The 19,950-nt window shown below is 46.8% G+C and overlaps 1 protein-coding gene across 1 annotated transcript; it reads left to right on the top strand.

Annotated features, from left to right (window-relative positions):
- Positions 1-280: 280 nt before the first annotated feature.
- KCNMB4 (potassium calcium-activated channel subfamily M regulatory beta subunit 4) lies at positions 281-17,984 on the top strand. Its single transcript, XM_030960535.1, has 3 exons — positions 281-645; positions 9,718-9,845; positions 17,374-17,984. Exons 1-3 carry the CDS (start codon positions 307-309, stop codon positions 17,540-17,542), a joined length of 636 nt encoding a protein of 211 aa, XP_030816395.1. The 5' UTR covers positions 281-306; the 3' UTR covers positions 17,543-17,984.
- The last annotated feature ends 1,966 nt before the right edge of the window (positions 17,985-19,950 follow it).

Below are 19,950 nucleotides of genomic sequence, written 5' to 3'. Positions count from 1 at the left end.
CCACCCTCTTCTAGATATTGTACATTGCATGAGGGTACCCAGTATTAATCCGGACTAGCCCTCCGCACAGCAAATCTCCAGGGTCAGATAATCCCGTTGCAATCTGTCTCTTTCCACCCCCGGAGGGCCCTGAATTAGGTCAGACGGGATTAAATTTGCATTTTATTTATTTATCTCTTTTTTTTTCGTGCTGGTTACACGCACAGTCAGCCTCGGAGGAGGCGGGGAGGGAGGCGGGGAGCGGCGGTAGCTTTAGCCGATGGCAGTGGCTGATGCCCGGCGGCGGATGCCAGCGGCAGCCGGGCGATGGCGAGGAGCCGGGCGGCTTACGAGTACACGGAGGCGGAGGACAAGAGCATGCGGCTGGGTTTCCTCCTCATCGCCGCCGGCTTGCTCTCCCTCTTGGGTTTGGGTTGTTGCTGGCTTCGCCCGGCGCTGCAGGAGCGGGGCGGCGGCGGCTCCACCAACTGCACGGTGCTGGCGGTGCGGCAGCTGGGGGAGCGCTTCGCCTGCACCTTCTCCTGCGGGGCCGCCTGCCGCGGCACCGCCCGCTACCCCTGCCTGCAGGTGCTGGTCCGCACCTCCCGCTCCTCCGCACCCGCCCTGCTCCATGAGGACGAGCGGCAGCTGCGCACCAACCCCAAGGTGAGACCCGCGGGCTCCCTCCTCTCCCACAATGCGGGCGGTGGTCCCGCCGTGGTCCCTTTCACCGCTCCTGCGGCCGCCCTCTGTTCGGTGCGCGGATTTCTCTTCTAGAAGTGAGGGGTGGTAAGTGAAGTGGGGGAGCATCCGTCCGAAATGCCGCTCTGCTTGTTGCTCAGCGAAAAGTAGTGTATCTCTATAGTGTATATCTATAAACACGCTATACCCTGTACATCTATATTTATATCTTGCGTTTATATCTATATCATCTCAGGGGAGGTTTAGGCTTGATACTAGGAAAAGGTTCTTCACCCAGAGGGTGGTTGGGCACTGGAACAGGGTGCCCAGGGCAGTGGTCACGGCACCAAAGCTGACAGAGTTCAAGAAGCATTCCCTGTTAAACACATGGTGTGACTCTCGGAGCTGTCCTGTGCAGGGCCAGAAGATGGTCTTGATTATCCTGGTGGGTGCCTTTAAATTCGGGATATTTTGTGATTCTATACAGCATAGTATAACATGCTCTGTATAACGTATAATATACTATATAGTGTATTGCACTGTACTATATACTAAGTATGATACATGCACGCACACACACACACACGGACAGACAGACTCTCACCCACTCTCACACTTCGCTCTCATCCCCATTCCGTCCGTCCCGCCCGCGTCCGGAGCGCAGCCCCCGGACGGCAGCGCAGGGACAGCAGCGGAGGCTCCTGTGCGGCTCCCGACCCTCCCCGCCGGAGCCCGGGACGCCGGTGGGAGAGGAGGAGAAGCTCCTGCTGCCGGCAGGAGAGGAGGAGCAGCTCCTGCTGCCGGCGGGGCTGTCTGTCTGTCCGGGCAGTGCCCGGGGCCGCTGCGCGGCGCGTCCCGGAGCGCGGGGACCTCGCAGCGCCGCTCCCCAAAGCGCACGGAGAAATGGTAATGGAGCCGCTGCTGGCCGGGCGCTGGGCAAGGGGCTGCGCTGAAACAAAAGTTTCACCCGTGCTGTTTTGATTCTTAAACTCCTCCATCACCCACACGAAAAGGGACCAAATGGAGAATTCGTGAAAGTTGCATCTTCCAGCAAACTGGGGAAGTCTGAAGGCAAGGTGTGACTTGCGCTTTCTCTTTCTTTAAAGGCAGTTATTCTGCCTTCTCCTTTTTCTTTTTATGCTGGGTAGAGATAGCTTTGAAAACACACACCTGAGTGGAGGAGATCTTAACAAGTAGTTTGAAGACGAAAAATAACATGTCGGAATCCTCCTACTCCTGAAAGAACTTGAAATTGGGAGTGTACTGGAAAAGGAAATTTCAGCTCCTTGACTGAGGCGTGAATGCAACAAAGTGCTGAGGGCCATGCTCAGCACAATGCAGAGTCTGTTTGCAGGGCTGGGAAGCATGCTTGGGTGTCCAGCTGGGATGTGCAGCCTCACATCTCTTCAGTCATACTTGTGGTGGTGTGCTCTGCCCCTTGGAAGGCAGGTTAATTTCCCCACTCAGGGTTTGAGGCTTGCTTTTTCCCCCTGAGCAGCTTGGAAGGGTGGTGGGGGTAAAAATCAGCAGAGTAAGTAGCAGGATGGTAAATCTGGCAGGATTTGGATTAAATTGCTGGCACCACTCAGAAGTGATGAGTGATTGAAGCTGCAGTGCTGGATGGAGCCTGATCACAAAGCAGATGAAATACTGGCCTGTGAGGGAGCTTTGCAGACCTTTTTCTGGGAGTGCTGCTGCCAGGCTCCCTGTGCAGGGGGCTGTGGGGGCAGAGGTGTGCCAGGAGTGCCCTAGCTGGCTGAGCTGCAGCACTCCTCTAAGCACCTCTCCATTTTCAGGTGGGCAGGGGGGAGTTGGCAAAATGCAGGAGAAAAGTCCCCCTTTGACAGGGGGTAAAGATGATGTGGCTCTGCAGAGGGTGCAGTGTGGCTGACCCCGAGCACAGCCCTGTGGCTCTGCTGTGGCCATCTCCAGCAAGAATGGGAGCTGGAAAGTGGGAGGTGGGAGGTGAGTGCTGATTGCCTGGGCTCAGCAGCTCTGGCAGAACCCGCAGGTTCAGCAGCAGCTTTCAAACTGAACCGTGACCACACTGCCTTTCTGAGTTGTCCAAGGGTTTTGTTCTGTTTTTACTTCTTGATCTTATTTTCTTCTGCCTTTCTGGAAGTGTGGTGGGAAGAGAAGGATTGCACCTGCCCAGGGGCTGAATTGCAATTGCAGGGAGGCACTCCAAGCTTCAGAAGTAACGCCTGTAAATGTCACTCAGAAAAACTAGTTTTATTTAACAATTAATTTCATGTTAATTTTACATAAGAAAGCAGGGCTGTTGGCAGTGTGTGGTACTTTCCTGCTTTTACAAATATAATCTGTTTTCTTTACCTTCCACCTTGCATCTCTAGATGTGGGCTGTTTACCCTGGGATATTGATTGCTGAGGATTAAATCTGATTTACCAGATGTGACCAAGCAGAAAGGATGCATTTTTTGATGTAACTGTATTCTTTGGTAGTAATTGAATTTATCTCAGTGGAAAACTGTGTAGAAAAAAAAAAGTACTCTAATTATTTTTCCTGCTTTGAGAAGCTTATGTAAAACAAAAACAAAATAAGAAGAAAAGTTGGTTAGGTCTCTTCAGGAAAAAATACCTTTGTAAGGGATTGAAGTCTGCATCTGTTTCTTTGGTTTCCCCTTTTTTCCCTACTTCAATGCCTGTGGAGCCAAACACTTACACCCTCCTTTAATTTTTGATTTAAAATCTCGCTCTCTTTGAAAGCTTTCAGGATTTTATGCTGAAACACATTAACTAGAGCCACAGAGTAGGAATCTGCTGGATTTTAATGCCCGGGATCCCATACGTATTGATGAACAAACACTTAGAGAGCTTTTTAACCCTTCCTGTTCCCATCACATTTTGCACTATGCCCCCTTGTGTTCATGCATTTAGACGTGCATACAACATGTTAATCAGTTCCAGCTAGCTAGAAGGGAAAAAGAAGACCAATTTTGTTTTGAACATTTTTTAAATTTTACTTTCTGCTTAGGTGCTTCTCTTTGTAGGGTAGTAATTTTTCCCTGTAAATCAATAGTATAGAAAGGGCATAGTTCAGGCTCCTTACAACACACAACAATAAAAAATCAGTTGGCAGCTTCACTCCACCCAAAAATTCCCAGTGTATTTGATTAAAAATCTTCTACTTTCTATAGTAGAGCAGGCTGATATATAAACATATCACAGATATGAATGTCTGTTCCAGTGAGGAAAAATATTTTTCTAGATGCAGGAAAAAGAATTTTTTTTTCTTTTTCTTTCTAAGATAATCACATCATTGTACAGCCCAGGATTCATTTTAGCTCTTAAAAGATTATATAGCTGGGTCAGAGATAATCCAGGAATGTATATATAAAGCACCCAACACGATTACATTTGTGTTCCGTCTGAGTGATCTGTGGATTTCCTTTTTTTTTTTTTGATTGCTGTCTCAGAGGAAGAAATTCATTAGAGTGACTATAGCCTTTCTTCAGCTGCCTTGATAGCAATAGTAATCTCTGAGATAAGGTTTGAGCAGGATTAATTCCCAAGTCAATTTGTCGTTGTTCCTCTCTGGCCACGGGGTGCATTGGTGGTGCACACAGCCAGCACAGGGACTGGGCCCAGGGGAGTATGGCAGCTGCTGAAAGTGTCTGCTTTCTGGCTTTTTAGGCATTTCCCTTTCTACATCTGCAGTTAAGGGTAGTGTTGGAAGAAGTTGCCCCCTGTTTTGCCAAAGAAGCTTTTAGGGAGTGACTGTTAAGACAGATGTTAGCAGCTGTGCAGCCAGACCTGGCTCTCCCCACCCTTGTCCCCAGGCAAGGAGCAAACAGCTGCTGCCCCTTGTCTGCTCTCCACACCTGCCTGTGCTCCTGTCGTGCTTCTCTGTGTAAAGGCTCCACATGACAAGATGATGTGCAGTCATCTCTTCTGTACACTTGTAAATAGAGTTGGGCTTAATTTTTGGACTCTCTTAAATACAGCCCATGGCAGAGGAGGTTTCATAACAAAATATAACTTGACAATAATTTTGTGAGAGTCTGGTGGCTCTGTCTGGTGAACATTCAGGTCTGTGTTTGGGCTGGTACCTGTGACAGGCAAACTCTGCAGATGCTGCCTAGCAATTCCTCTGGAAGCAGCCCCAGGGACCATGGATAAACCCCATAACCCACCTGTCTCACCTGGGCACCACTCCCTGCCTCGAGCCTCTGTGAGGGGTCATGGGTGTGATCACTCCTGGTGGGCTGTGCTGCTGATGATCATTTGCAGTGACAGATGCAGGTGAAAGCCAGGCATGGTGCTCAGCTCCAGCTCCCTCAGGACACTCAGCTGGGAGGGGGCCATTTTAGTACTAATGGAGCGAGCCCACCTGCTCATGCCCTGCCCAGTGGGATGGTTGTGGCAGCCCTTCCTCCCCTCCATGCCATGAAGGTAACCCACTAGTGCATGGAGACACACACAGAGTTAGGAGAAGCTCATCTATTGCTTGGTGTGGTGGCTTGACCCTGGCTGAACTTCAGGTCCCCCCCAAGCTGCTGTATCACTCCTTAGGTGGACAAGGGAGAGAAAATATAACGAAAGGTTTATGGGTTGAGATAAGGACAGGGAGAGATCACTCATCCTTTATCATCATGGGAAAAATGGACTTGACTCAGGGAAATTAATCAGCTTTATTGCCAATTAAATCAGAGAAGGGCACTGCATAAATAAAATCAAATCTAAAAATGCCTTTCCCCTACCCATCTTTCCTTCCTGAGCTGAACTTCACTCCTGATTTTCTTCACCTCCTCCTTCCCACCAGCACAGAGGGACGAGGAATGTGGGCTGTGGTCAGTTCATCACACATTTGCGTTCCTTCCTCTTCACACTCTTTCCCTGCTCCAGTGTGGGGTCTCTCCCACAGGAGACAGTCCTGCATCACCTTCTCCAACGTGGGTCCTTCCCACAGGCTGTAGTTCTGTATGAAGTGCTCCAGCACGGGCTCCTCTCTCCACAGGAGCACAGGTCCTGCCAGGACCCTGCTCCCATGTGGGCTTCCCTCAAAGCCCCAGCCTCCTTTGGGCATCCCTTTGCTGTGGTGTGGGGTCGTACCATGGGCTGCAGGTGGATCTCCACTCCAGCAGGTGGGGTAGGGCTGTGCCACAGCAAACAGATGGCACATGCTCTGTCCCATAGCTCACCAGGAGCCAGCAGGGTGCTCCTCCACAGATCACTTGGAAACTGAGTTTGAAATCTTGCTCCTGAATTACTTTGGTTTGTCTTCTGTTGGGCTGAATTGCTTCTACTTTGGGCCAGGATGTCTCTTTGCATTTGAAACTTTCTTGGACTTGTAGTTTACCAAGTCTGGGTTTTTAAATTAAAAACGTGACTGAATTAGGCAAGAATTGATCTTTGAAAAGCATGAAATTCAGCCTGGAACTTAAACCATAGTCAAGAGTTCATGCATCTATTCTTTCTCTGTGATATGGAAGAATATCTGCCCTCATGAAGTGTTCAGATGTACCAGGAATCTTTCCAAGCACCTGCAGAGACTGAAGTGGGAGCATCCAGCAGCAAACACAGATACAATTCCCACAAAATCTTGGTGTAAAGATGTATTGGCTATTAACTGATATTTTTACTGGTGTCCTAGCTTGCTTTCAGTTTGTTTATGTTTTGATGTCAGTATTTCATGCCATGTCTTGTAAGGGAGAACTACAGATTCAATGTTTCAGAAGCTGCCTATTGCCAAAGTGGAAATTATTTCACATTCATCCATCAAGTCACAGCAGCAAAATTTGTGAGGATACAATTCCCTTTTATCTGCCTGCTGAATCTGCTTTGGAAGGTGATAGAGCTAGAAGTGTGCTTGGGAGGCTGAGTGAAGAGAGATCCAGCCCCTGTGTGGGTCAGAAAGGGACAAAATCACCTTGGGTTGGTGGGGACAGTGCTGGCAAACAAGGCAAACAAGCTCCAGGGTTTGTGCAGCAGCTGATAATGCTCACTCTGGGATTGCATCTTGGGTGTTTTCTGTGGCTCAAGGCCTTTGTCACATTGAGTTGATGTTTCAGGGTGGCCCCTGGGATTCATATTTGGACAGGCACCATTCCTCTCCTCAGGACTGTTAATCCTCAACAGGCAGAAGCAGAGAGGCCACATCAATTTATGGCAAGACTCCAGGCATCTCCTTTGTGTTTTCCACATGGAGATAAAGAGGAAGAGGTAGAAATGTATCTAGATGCTTTCTGTCTGCTGGGATTATGTGTGCAAAAAATGATCTGAAGTTCGAGTTATGGAAAGCGTTCACTGTTGTGCCCAGCTTCCAGGGGTCCCTCCTGTAGCTACTGACAATACTCATATACACTGTCCTGCTTTGGTACTGGAAAACACAGAAGTGCCGCTCAAAGAAACTCTGTGGGCCCCTTTACATCTTCCAAACCAAGAAAAATCCCTGCCCTGAGAAACTCAATTTTTAATATCTTCATATTGAGCATGGGGACTGATGGGAAAAAAATGTGAAGCTCTCTGTGATGAAATGTCCTGGGAGACTGCTCAAGCTTGATACTTGTCTGTTCAGATGGACGTCTCTTGGGAAAAGAGACCTCTCTGGTTGTTCCTAAGCCTGAAACTCAGCATGGGGCTAACCAACAGTTCACCAGGTTATGAACTTTGTGAAGGACTCAAGCAATATTTTGTGGGGTGGAAGGTCTCTGCAGGATCCAGAGAAAGTTTAGCCAGGACTGGTGGGGCACTGGTTGCACTCTCATAGCAGAGGACAGCAGCAGGCTCAGCCAGGAAGAGGAAACATTTCAGAGGATAGAGGAAATATGTGTGCTGGAGCCAGGAACACAGGAAAAGTAGCTTTGAGATAGCTGGGTGTGTTTAGGCAAAATAATGTCTATTGGTGCTTGGCTGCTTTGTCTAGCTATTCATTTTGTGTGCTGGCCAAACAGTGTCTGGTTTGGGAGCTCTTTCTAGAACCCCTAAAATCTGGAGGCTACCTACAAGCTGGGGCTGGGAGTGATGATTACTGTCAGATGGAGGCAGTGAGTGCCCAGCTCGTGGGATTTGGTGCCATTTCCATACAGGAAAAGCAGGAAATGCTCCTACAGGAAAACATCAGAGTGGAGGATGTTGGAAGTGCTGGAGCCCGGGCCAAGCAGGGAGGAGGGGACCAGCTGGGAAGGTGCAGCACATTGATGCTGGCAGGGGTCAGAGCAGAGCCAGCAGTGCTCTCAGGTGTCTTTGTGCCAAATTTGCTGACTCTGCCCAGCTGCTGCACAAATGTGTTTGTGCACTGGGAGTGTGGAGGAAAAAGGGGAGGGTTTGCTGCCTCCAAAGTGGACAACCCAACCAAAAATTCTGCTGACCTAGGAATGTTACCTAAGATGGCAATAACAGTATGTGATAAATCCTGCACTCTGGTTTCTGAAGCAGAGGGGTGTTGCCCTAATTTCTGTCCTCCATCATCAGCAGTGGGACAACCCTTGTTCAGGGTCCTGTGAACAGGGAACTAAAGGGAGCTCTGTGCCGTGGCAACACCAGCCAGGAGTCCATGTGAAAATGGAGATCCTTGCATGTGGAAGGGTAGGTTTCAGTCTGGAAGCAGCAAGGAAGACCTTGCAGTCTTTCATTCTGAAGCATGCAAAACACTGGCAGCAATTGCAGGAGCTAACAGAAATGGTCAGATTTTACATGATCAGGGGAATAAAATCCTGAGATTTCTCCCTTGCCCCTGGAATGGCAAATCTTCAAGCTGTTGTATGGTGAACATGGTCTTGTAGGTCTGTACATCTCAGGTATAGTGTGCAGCTGGGGGCAAGGTAAGCTCCTGTGAAACCTCAGCAGGAGAGGAAGCAGGGCCAGTGGGCCATGGTGATCTTTATGCTCATGTCAGAGAGGGTGTTGCTCTCCTTGCTGTTCCTGCCTTCAGGACACTGGAGAAATTAATGTTGTGATCAATTGTGGGCCCCCCTTTAGGGGCTTCCCACACCCTTCACCTCCTGCTTCCTAAGTAGGAGGCCTTTTAGCTACCTTCCCAGTCACACTTTTTTCTGTTTGCAGCTCCCAGTTTTAAAGGAATTAAAACTCAGTGTGTTCAGTTCACTTGGTGTCCATATGTCCTGCAGGGTGAAAAGCCTCTCTGTTATGAGAGGATCAGCCAAGCTCTGTCACTCAGTGTGGTTCAACAGCTCCTGTCATGATCTCCTGTGTGGATGCCTGGTAAAAATTAGAGGGATTGTGCTTGGACACCAAACTCTGATAGTGCTGACACTTGATTCAGTGCACTGTTTGTTTTCTGTTGTTTAACTGCCTGTGGCTGGGACTTAAGGGTGGTGTGGCAATGACTTGGAAGCAAGGAGTGTGTGCGGATGTGTGTGACCCAAAGGGGAGCCTGTGAAAGCCCAGTCCCAAGGGCACCAAGCCAGGGGAGGAATCTCCCTTGATCTCTGGGCTTTGAAGCAGATGTCTGAGGGTGAGATCTGCAGGTAGCTCAGCTGCATGCTCAACTCTCTTTGGCTTCTGTACAGCAGAAGCAGATGCTGAACCTTTCTGCTGAAGCAGGGCTGTGAGCCCTTTTTCTTCTTCCCATGTGTTGTATGCAGTGGGAGAATACCTTCTTATATCAGTGGACATCAGCCAGATATCCCATCATCTGGGAAAGCTTGCTGGACTCTTTGGGTTATTTATTAGCATGATACTTAACTAAACTTGTGATTACATGCCTCACTGAAAATAGGAAGTTATTCAAATCCAATCCACGCAGCTGCCTAGGAATACATTAAAATGAAATTATCATTTTCACATTCATCACACCAAACCCGAAGATGTTATGAAGGGGTTTTGTTTAAGAGTGGAACAAACATGGCAAAGCCTTTCTTTTCTTTCTGAATGCTACTATATTCTTTTCCAGTACCCACACAGAATAATTAGCAATTGAAGTTCAGCTGATATTTCTTTTCTGTTTCTTTGGACCTTTTGTTTATTATTCTGAGTCCATTTCAGTCACGCTGGTATCATGAGGAAAAGGCAGAGAAGTGATGCCCTGAGTTCCTGAGGGCAGCAGTAACTCTGTTTTGCAATGTGTCTTGGCAGTGCTCGTACATCCCTCCCTGTGCAAGAGACGATCAGGAGAACTCTGAGAACGTCACGTACAAGCAGAAATACTGGAAAGAGAAAGTGGGATCTCAACCATTTACATGCTACTTTAACCAGCACTTGAGGTGAGTAATCTCCTTTTGGCTGGGCAGGAGCGCTTATGCATCTGCCTAACAGCTGCCCATTGGTTCTGTTGGAACATACAATAAATGCATGCACATGTGCATACACACAGAGACCCCCTCCAGGGCAATGTGGTTTATCACACAGAGCTCAGTGCAGAACTTTGCAAGACAGCTCCACTGATGAAAAGCTATACAGAAAGGAAAGGAGTATTTTTACCGCTTGAAGTGAAAATATAAAACTCTGAGAAAAGTTTTTCCTTAAAGCATGCAATTTTTATAGCAAAAAATGTCTTGCCTTTTAACACATAGATGTTATGAAATGCAAATTTCCGGTGTGGATATTAACATTCCTCCACAGGAAAGAAACCCTACTGTACTCATGGAAGAAGAGGGGAGATCAGTAAATACGACAAACTAACTCAGCAATTGTGTTCATAGAAGGTTAAGGAGGGATCAGATGTGGGTAATAGACAGCAACAGAACTGCCAGGTTTCATACATGCTTGCAGAGTAGAAAAAAAAGAATCTCCCCTCCTGTTTCAGTTCTTACTTTTGCTGCCAGTGTTGATGTGACTTCCATGTGTATGCTGTGTGGTTTCCTTCCTCCAGTAAACAGAAAGGGGAGGGAGTGCTTTTTCCTGTCTCTTTCTGATGGTGATATGCCAGGAAATAAAAGGTAATGTGGCTGCAGGAGGAGGTTAGTCCTGTCGCACAAACACCTGAAAATTAAATAGATGAGGGAATAGCTCATGACTTGCAGGTGCAATTCAGGACTCAGTCTGGGATTGTTGGCACCAGATATTTAAGTTCAGAAAGACAATCAGGAGGAAAATGGATGGCAGGTGGAGAAATGCCTGACTCGCTGTGAGTGTCCTGCTCAGTGCCTTGGGGGCTTCAGCTTTGCCCTAGGCTGGCTAGAATAGTTGTCTTCCTGAAGAGACTGGAGACCCAGTCAGCATGCCCAGGATGAGTTTGTTGTCCCTGGTTAATTCTTTCCAGAGGGACACCACCAAAATTTTGTACAAAACTTTTTCTTTTAGAAGGGAAAGAAACATTCAGGGGTTAAAAGTTAGGGCACTCTGAGTGATGACATCAGACCTATCAGGGACCTTCTTGGCAGTCCTCTGGTCCACAAGGTGCCAAAGCTTGGATCTGGCGACCAGGAGCCAAGTGATGATTCTGGTTTTTCTGGGCAGGCAGGTGTTGCCTGTTCCTCGTACTCCTGAGAACTGGGACTTGCAGCACCCACTGCCCAAGTGAGCAGCAGAGTCAGAAGCATGGGATTGTCTGCAGGAGAACTCATAGCTAGGGTACATCTAAACTGGTGTGGAGAGGATGATGTAAAAAGTAACTGTGTGAATTTTTTAGTCAGTGGAGAGAAACAGGAGCCTTTTATCTTACCCAAAGTAAATGCCTGATACAGGTCAGATGCCCAGAGATGTTTATTTCTCTCCTGTAGAGGAGTGTAGGGTGGTAGGTGTCCAGAGCTATCGGAGCTGGTTCTCACATTACATTTTGGTGGAGCAAAGACAAAGCTTTTCTTTCTGCCTAGCATCTGACATTTATGTAAGCTGGCACTGAGAAATTGCGCAGCACTCAGGAAGGGTTTTTTCCCCTAAAGATGCTGAATCCTGTACTGCTAAAAGTTCTTGCCACCACAATGGCTGCCTTGAAACACTGCCTTTTGCTGATCATGCAACAATTCATACACAGGATAAGAGAGGCTCGCTGCCAGAGATCCTAGAAGATAGTATAAGCTGAAATGTGTACACCATCCATTTTCTTCTGGAGATAGCAATGAGCTTTGGGAGATAAGTTCTGCTGACTGGGAATGTGCTTGCTTGGGTATACTTTTAGAGCAATGATGACTAAGCAGCCTGCAAAGCAGTGAAAAGAAACCATAACAAAGAGGGAGAAATCTGTTCCCTTCAAAATAGAATTGTGCATGTTTTCTGACAGTATTTTTTCACTGTGTGGATAAGCTGACTGTTCTCTGTCAGTCTGTATAAAATGTATAGTAAATAGTTCGTTAGAGAATGTAGTGTTTGTAACATTAATACTCCCTCTTTTGAAAAAGCAGAATAAAATTCTAGGTGAATATGCAGGCAATGAACGAACATCTCTTCACCGAGTTTGCTCAATTTTCATTGTCAGAACTGTTGCTGCATGCAGAGTGTACTGTTGGGTAACTTCTCCCTTTCAGTTTGGTGGGTTCAACAGGTTACTTTGGAAAGATGAGAAAAAGGGGTGCCATTCTTACAGTTCAAACTTATGTGAAAGGGATGAGAAGCAGACTTAGCAATTTCAACCATTCTTAGTTACTGTAAATCAAACTGTCCAGCAAAATTAGCTGCCTGACATTTGTCTTAGGGAACCAAAGCACAGCTTATCTTGGAGCTCAGTGCTTTACTGAAGAGTGAGGTTTTGCTTTGCCACTGCAGGCACTTAACTTCAGTGTTCTATTCTTCTCTGGCAAGCTTTGGGACAGGGGGTTCAAGCTGCATGTTCAAGTTGCTTTTCTGATCTCTGGTGAAGGTGCCTGTCTGTTGGCATGATGATACCCCAGTCTGAAGGAAGCCCAGCAGAAACCAACCTTCAGTTGGTTTCAGACTCTAAAATAAAGAACAAATCCAGATGAAGTTCTCAGGCTGTTGCTGAAGGTTTGAGAAGGCACTGAGCTCTAGGGCTTTGGTGTTCTGGGTCTCACACCCAGTGTCCCAGCAGTCTGCACTCATGACCTCATGCAAACAAGGGCCACAGTTGCATGCCCTAAAGTGGGAGGCCTGTGGGAACAGGCAGGATGGGGAAGATCCTGTCACTTTATTTCTTCATGTTCCAGGTGTCACTGACATCCATGACAAGAACAAAAAAGAGAGAAACTAAGATTGCCATGAGCTGAGACCTCACTGTCTCATGCCATGCAGAGACAGGCAGAGCAACCTGTGTCAAGTAGTTTCTTGGGTTTGTCCCATACATGAGAACACTCTGTGCTTCCTTTGCTGTGGCACAGCAGATGAGCCAGCCATGCTTTAACCTCCTCTGTGTTTGCTGCAGGATGCTGTACACATATTCATCAGATATTTGAAGAGCAAACCCTGTCAAGTGATTAGTGACAACCTGTATGTTGTTGGGGTGCCCTGCAGGGTTCCCACTTACCTCAGAATAATTATGTGTGCAAGCCAAGGGGGCTCAGGTAGTAAGGCTGCTCATCCACGAAGTGTTGGAACATAAATCTTGGTTTGCTCTGTTACTTCACAGTTTTCTAAATTAATTCCCCCACCTGTGGAGCAGTGCTTGGGCCTGAGGGGGAAAGGGCTTTGCTGTCAATAAGACGCTGTGCTGCCTCTGCATGCAGCCATCCAGCTGAGCAGCCCTGCCTCTTGCAGCAATAAGGGAAAAAATGACTGCTTGTCAGAGCAAAGGGATGTGGGTATCTGTGGGGAAAAAGTCAGTGTATTGCAAACATCTTTAAATCCAGATTGTTTGAATACAAAGATATTTGTAAGGTTTCCTATCCAGCACCTCCACCTCTGTCAGCTATTGTGTGACATTAGGTTCACAGTTTGGTTCATAAGTGATGACTGAAATGTTTATGTGCCTGTAACCTTTTGGTCCTGCGTGACATTTTGGTAATCCCTGCACTGCAATTCTCCCCATGATGTTCAGTAATTGCTCTGCAGGCTCTGATGGAGGCCTGTGCTATTTGGTGTCTGAGCTACCTGGCAGAACCTAACAGGGATGTGTTGTATAATGCAACTAATCCAGTTAGCCCTGCTCAAAGCTCCACAAAGGTCTAGCCCTGAGCTCAAAGTCCTGCTAAAAATAAGTCCTGGTCTCACCTTTTAGCAATGAAAACAAATTTCCTTCCTCCTTGTCTGAAAGGGAAAGCTGTCTTTCCAGGGTTAAGGCAAAGGCTTCTTCAGGGATGTTTTTTTCAGTTTATTTGTTGTTTCACCCTGGGACTGCTGCTGGGCAGTGGTGGTGCTGCACAGTGGCCATCACTGCTGACAGCAAGAGCCAGCTCTGAATGCCTGAGCATGGCTTGCAATCACTGCAGGGTTTCCCCCTTTCGTCCCACTAGGTTTCTTTCTTGCCTCTGCCACTGTTTTATGCATGGATAACTGGTGATAGGATTTTGGGTGCATCTCCTCAAGAGGCTTTACATTTACTGGAAACCTGAATGGCAGCATTGCTAGAAGGAAGAGGCTGCCAGTAATCAAGCTTAGGGTGAATATGCACAACCCCTCTGCCAACATCCTTGAACTGAAGTACTGAAGAAAGTCACAGAGCAAAGATGGGTTTACTGAAGACACTGTATTTACAGGAGCAAGACACAAATTTAATTATATCAGCTGATTTTTGTAGGGAAAAGAAACATGTTTTTAGGCATGATGTACCTCCTTTGGGTTCAACATCACTGCCTCATCACCAGGGGAGTGGTGCTCTTGGGCTTTCCAGCAAAGATAGGTTTTTACCATGAGAAGTCTTCCCCTGGGGACAGAGCCTTTCCTTTCCTGTTTCCAAGCAAAACAACAAGCCTTCAGACTGTGGGAGCAGGAGGTCACCTTTAAAAAAGCAGCATGAAAAGTCAAAACTGCTAGCTTTGCCAAGCAGACCCAAAGCAGTTACATTACTGTGCTTCAAATGCCACAGAATCACAGAATACTCTGGATTGGAAGGCACGCACAAGGATGATCCAATCCAGCCACTGGCCCTGCACAGCACCATTCCCAGAGTCACTCCATGTGCCCAAGAGCATTGTCCAAATGCTTCTTGAACTCAGACAGGTTTGGTGCTCTGACCACTGCCCTGGGGAGCCTGTTCCAGTGTCCAGCCACCCTGTGAATGAAGAACATTTTTCCAATACCCAACCTGAACCTCCCCTGACAAAGCTTCATGTCATTCCCTTGGGTTCTGTCACTGGCACCACAGAGAAGGGATCAGCGTCTGCCCCTGCTCTTCCTCCATGCGAGGAAGTAACTGCAATGAGGTCTCCCCTCTACTCCACACTGAACAAAGTGACCCCAGCCACTACTCATATGGCTTCCCCTCAAGGCCCTTCATCATCCTCATGTTCCTCCTTTGGATGCTCTCCAACAACTTAACATCTTTCTTATATTGTGGCACCCAAAACTGCACACAGGAATCAAGGTGAGGCCACTCCAGTGCGCAGGGACTCTTACTGTACTTAAAAATAGCAGTAATACCCATCTAAACCCAAACCTCAGCTCAAAACTTACTTAAAGGCTTTGTCTTTGACTCTTTTCTAAAAGAGAAACTCTTTTAAATTACTAAGTCATTGTCATATCTATAAGGAGGGTTTGACATCCATCACTGTTACCTTTGGTACCCATGTTTTTCAAAACATTTAAGATTCAGTCTAAAAGATATCTTACTTTCCCCAATCACACTTTCTTTCCTTTAATTGAATCCAATTTTCTAGGTTTTTGCTTGTCCCTTATTTTTGAACTAACATCTGCTTAAAAAAATACTTGAAATTCAATGTCACTAATAAGTTCAGAGCTGTGAAGATTGAGTGTTGCCTACTTCTGGCCTCCTTGCCAATCAGCAGTCTGTTGTTATAGGTGATGACACAGTAATTGTGGGGAGCAGGCTTATGCCTCTTGTGAGAGGATTTCTTTGTTCAGGTGCACAGGTTGGTGAGTTTGCACCCATGAAGTTAATACTGCTTTATTCAATTTATAGTCTCCACCTGTGCCTGCTTATATTTCTGGAGGATTTTGGTTGTGCAGAATTCATACATTCCACTACTGAATACACCTGGGATTCTTTTGCTATCTTTTTATGCTGCTGAATTTCAAATTCTATATAGCTGAGCTGCTCACAATCAGAGTTTTATTATGCTCCTTACTACAGAAACAGAGACATATGGTGCTGGCCTTGGGGACTTTCAGGCTGGCACAGTGCAGAGGATTCTCCACACAGCAATTTTGGGTGAGAGACCCCCAAATGCAAATGCAGGTGTAGTTAAATCTGGCATCAGGTGTAGCTTGGCAGTCTGGCTCCAGTAGGTCTTTAAGGATGGATAAAACTCTGCAGACTTGCAGACATCTCCATTCAATTTCTCAGTGAAGGAAGAAGAGTTCCTTCTTTCTCCTCAACAGGGAATTCTTTCTTAGGGCTCCTTTCTGATCAGGACAAAGCTATCATGGGAGAGACAGCACAGCCATTGAGCAGGGATCTGCTCCCATGTACCACCATGTTAGGAGACCTTGGTTCCCAGGACACTGCTGGATGGGCCTGGTTTGCCAGGCTTTTAGGCTGTGAGGTTTGTTGTTCCAAGAAGTGTCAGGTGGCATTGGTGAAGCGACAGGCGATGGGAGTGTTTGGTGTGAGTGAGGACCAACATGAGTCAAGACTATTGATATTTTTCTAGCTGGAGAAAGTTCTCTTTCTCTCCTTTGCCGATAGTTTTCCAGCAGACTGCTCATCTCTGGCTGTAGATGGGAAAGCAAGAGCAAAGTGCAAACGCCATGAGATCGATTTAATAACTATTAAACTGCAAGGGAGAGCAGAAAGAGCCAGAGCTGAGAAAAATCTGCCATCACATTTTGCCAACAACCTCCCAGACTTGGAAGAGGCAGATAGACAGCAGATCTTTCAGACATGTGGCACAGCTAAATTTCCAAATGTCTGAAGATGCTTCCTCCTCAATTCTCCTCCTTCCTCCCTTTCCGTTTGTAAGTGCATAAACCTGTCACAGACCCCACCATGAGTGTGTATTAGATGCTGCTGCTGGAGGCAAGGAGGTTCAGAGCTTTGTAGGAGCCTTGCCAAATTGTCCCTGTAGGAGCCTACTCAAGACTACTGAGGCCCTGCTGTGTGCAGCCCCAAATCCCAGCCTATTGCTGAAACACCACTGCAGGGAAGGAGCTGACTTGGGAGCCTTGGCCGCCCAGGGCAGGCTGTAGTCCTGGTGGGGATGGATTTCTTGCAGCCTGCTGCCTGCCACTGCAGCTGGGCTAACCTGGGCCGCCAGCAGGCCAGTGCTGAGGACAGGGACCAGCTCCCTGCCCAGAGCCAAACCACAGCCAGGGCTTGCTTCATCAGGAGCCTCCATGTATCCCCATGGACACATCAGTGCTCAAAGCTAAAAGCGAAGTTTTAATTACTGTTTAAATCCTTTCACAGGCCTTGATAACATCTGAGGTAGATATGTATAAATGCTGCCTGGTATTATGTTTTTGCTGGGGTGGTTTTGCAATCCACAGTCAGTGTGATACTGTATCTCTCTGGCTGTTTGTGATGACCACATTTGCTGGAAGATCTAGAGAACCAACACTTTTTTTCTGGGTTTTTTTTTTTTTTTTTTTTTTTTTTCCAAATGAACTTGTTAGCCTGTAAGGACTGCAAGTGGAAAGCTCTCACAGTCTGCCATGAGTGCTAGTGATAAAAAGGCAAATAGAAGAAGTGAATTAAATAATCCACTTAATAATTTTCTGACACTTTGGCAAATAAATCACCTTGTTGATTTATATTTTCTCCATCTTCTGTTCCCCGTTTCCCAGGCCGGATGATGTGATGCTGAAGCGCACCCACGATGAGACTGTTCTCTTGCACTGCTTCCTCTGGCCCGTGGTGACTTTCCTGGTCGGAGTCCTCATCGTGGTCCTGACCATCTGTGCCAAGAGCTTGGCTATCAGGGCAGAGGCAATAAAAAAGAAGAAGCATTTGTGAGTGGCAAGGCTGCTTGTGGAAAAGAGAAACCTGCAAGAAGGTCTGAGGTGGGGCAGCCCGACACACCTGCAGGTCTGCGGGGCACCCAGCTGCATCTCCTTCCAGGGTCTGATCTGTGTGGTGGAGTGGCTCTTGTCTCAGGACTGTTCTTGGGAGATTGCCCCGTGAAATGCCTGCTAATTGCTTCTTCTGCTATGGCACTAAATAAGTATATTCTACCAAAAAACAAAAGAGAAATCTAGGCTGCACCAAATATGCTGTGTGCTGTTAGTGCTGAAGAGCAGCTACCCAGAAACTGAGACAGTTTATGAAACTCCCTGATGATGTTGCTTTCATCTACACAAGGCGATCTTTACTAATGTTTAATATTAAATATTTAAAATATTTACTTTAGATAGAACATATTTACAAAAAAAAAATTATTGTTTTGGGGGTTTTAACTTTTGGGGGCTTTCTTTTTTTTTCTTTTTTTTTCTTTTTCTTTTTTTTTTACTGCTTTAAGGCAAACGTAACATTGTGCTGGTTAGGTTTCTTTCCCACTGTGTAGAACTTGATTTTGAAGTTCAAACCTTACCTTCTGTCTAGACAAAATCTTTCATCATCACCCATTCACTGTGATGAACTGCAGAAATCTCTCAGAAATACTTCTAAAAAAATGAAGCAGTTATTGGAAAAGATGATTAAATACTGGATCTAACTTTATTGCCTCAGTGGTATTCAGTCCTACAGTTTTTCTTGTCCCCTCTCCGATACCCTCTTCACGAGTGCTCCATGCTGTAAGGAGCAGGGATTTTACAGTGGTGGTTTTACAGGAGTATGTTTTGCCAGCACCTTACCCAAACAGTGGAATGCCTGAGTGCTTGCTGAGGAGAGCCTGTGTGTCATTGGTGTGACTCACACCACCAGAGAGGGACATCAGCTCCTTGTAGGGCTGTGGGTGTTTGCTGCTGAGCTGCCCATCCCAGTCACATCATCTCCATGAAGGGGATGCTCCGGAAAACACACGGCACTGCGGGCATGGAGTCTCGCTGGGTCTGCTTTGTCTGCTTCCTTGCTGTGTGTGATGGGAGAACCAGCTCTAGTCCACTTGCTCAGCACAGAGAGTTCCATGTTTCTGGCAGTCTCCCAGGGCACATTTACCCTGCTGTAGTCAGGGGCTGGGGCCAGAGCAGTCTCATGGCACTTGTCATTGCCCCCACAGGGCTGCTCCCCCCGGGACCAGCTGTGCAGCTTGGCAGTGCTGGAGTGCAGCAAATGGAAAAGCCATGTGGCTGGGTCAGGAAAGTGAGTGATTACTGGCAAAGCACTTTAATCTACATTAACAATTCTGCAATTCTAAACATACTGTGCATTATACTAATCTCTGATACTCTTAGTATTATGTGTAAATACCTTGGGGTTCGTTGTGATTTTAACACATAGCAGAAATATTTCCTGAGGATGAGAAAAGTGCTAGATTTGAAAGCCTGAAAGCTTAGTTGGCACAAGGCACGATGACAAACCTGCTGGTATCGCTCAGTGTCCTTTTCAGATTAATTGTCTCGTGTATTTTAGAACTGATTTCCATAAGACCTCCTGTACACACTGTGGTGCCCAGTGACCAGGCTGATGCATGGCAAGGGCAGCAGAGTGACTGGAGGTCATTTGCTGCTTCCCTTCTTACTTGCTGTGTGACTTTTGGAGTGTCCTCTGGTCCCAGTCCACACTGGGATAGCTGTTCCCTCAAAGCAAGTTAAGGAACTGTGTTTGTAGGGGTAGGAACTTGATGCTTCTTGGCACATTACTCTGTATGAAAGATCCAGTTGGCATTGGTTGCACATGTTCAAGCACCTCCAGTCCTGTAGATGAAAAATACCTCTTGTCAGAAACATTTCCAATTCTTTGTGTTAAACATCACCACTTTGAAGGTGCCTGCTGTCCAGCTCACACTGGTACCTTCTCTCTCAGCCTACTGAAAAGAATAGTGCTGGATATACAGGGTGCAGGGAGGTTGTGAGCTCTCAGCCTCTCGGAGGAAAGCCTGCAAGCTTCTGAAAGAGCTGTCCTGCAGAGGACAGTGTGTTTTCTTTCACTCTTGTCTCATTCCTGTGGCCTTGCTTTCATCCACTGCAAATCTCTTGCCTCAGCAACCCACAGAAACACTGCATTGTGTGCCTGATTTGCTGGTTTGGTTGCTATATATATAAATATATAAATATATATATTACTTGCTTGCCACTCTGCAAATCACATAAAGCTGCAGGTGTGGGGTGGTTTGGTTATCTGAGTGAGGCGATGCCAAATTCTCTTCATTTATTTCTTTGGTAGCTTCTTACAGTTAAGAGGAATAAGCCTGATTTTCTACATCCATTCGTCCTTTGTTTTCCCAAGGGAGAAGGAAATACAGGTGACACAGATTCATCATGAAA

Source organism: Camarhynchus parvulus, chromosome 1A (genome assembly GCF_901933205.1).
Source record: "Camarhynchus parvulus chromosome 1A, STF_HiC, whole genome shotgun sequence".
NCBI lineage: Eukaryota > Metazoa > Chordata > Aves > Passeriformes > Thraupidae > Camarhynchus > Camarhynchus parvulus.
The sequence above is the reverse complement of the archived record's forward strand: the minus strand, read 5'-3'. Positions and strand labels throughout refer to the sequence as shown.

Bases quoted from the DNA above. Each gene is read 5' to 3' on its own strand.
- KCNMB4 (XM_030960535.1), top strand. From the start codon at position 307: ATGGCGAGGAGCCGGGCGGCTTACGAGTACACGGAGGCGGAGGACAAG. The intron at 646-9,717 runs GTGAGACCCGCG...GTGTCTTGGCAG, and splicing joins AGCTGCGCACCAACCCCAAG to TGCTCGTACATCCCTCCCTG. The intron at 9,846-17,373 runs GTGAGTAATCTC...CCCGTTTCCCAG, and splicing joins TACTTTAACCAGCACTTGAG to GCCGGATGATGTGATGCTGA.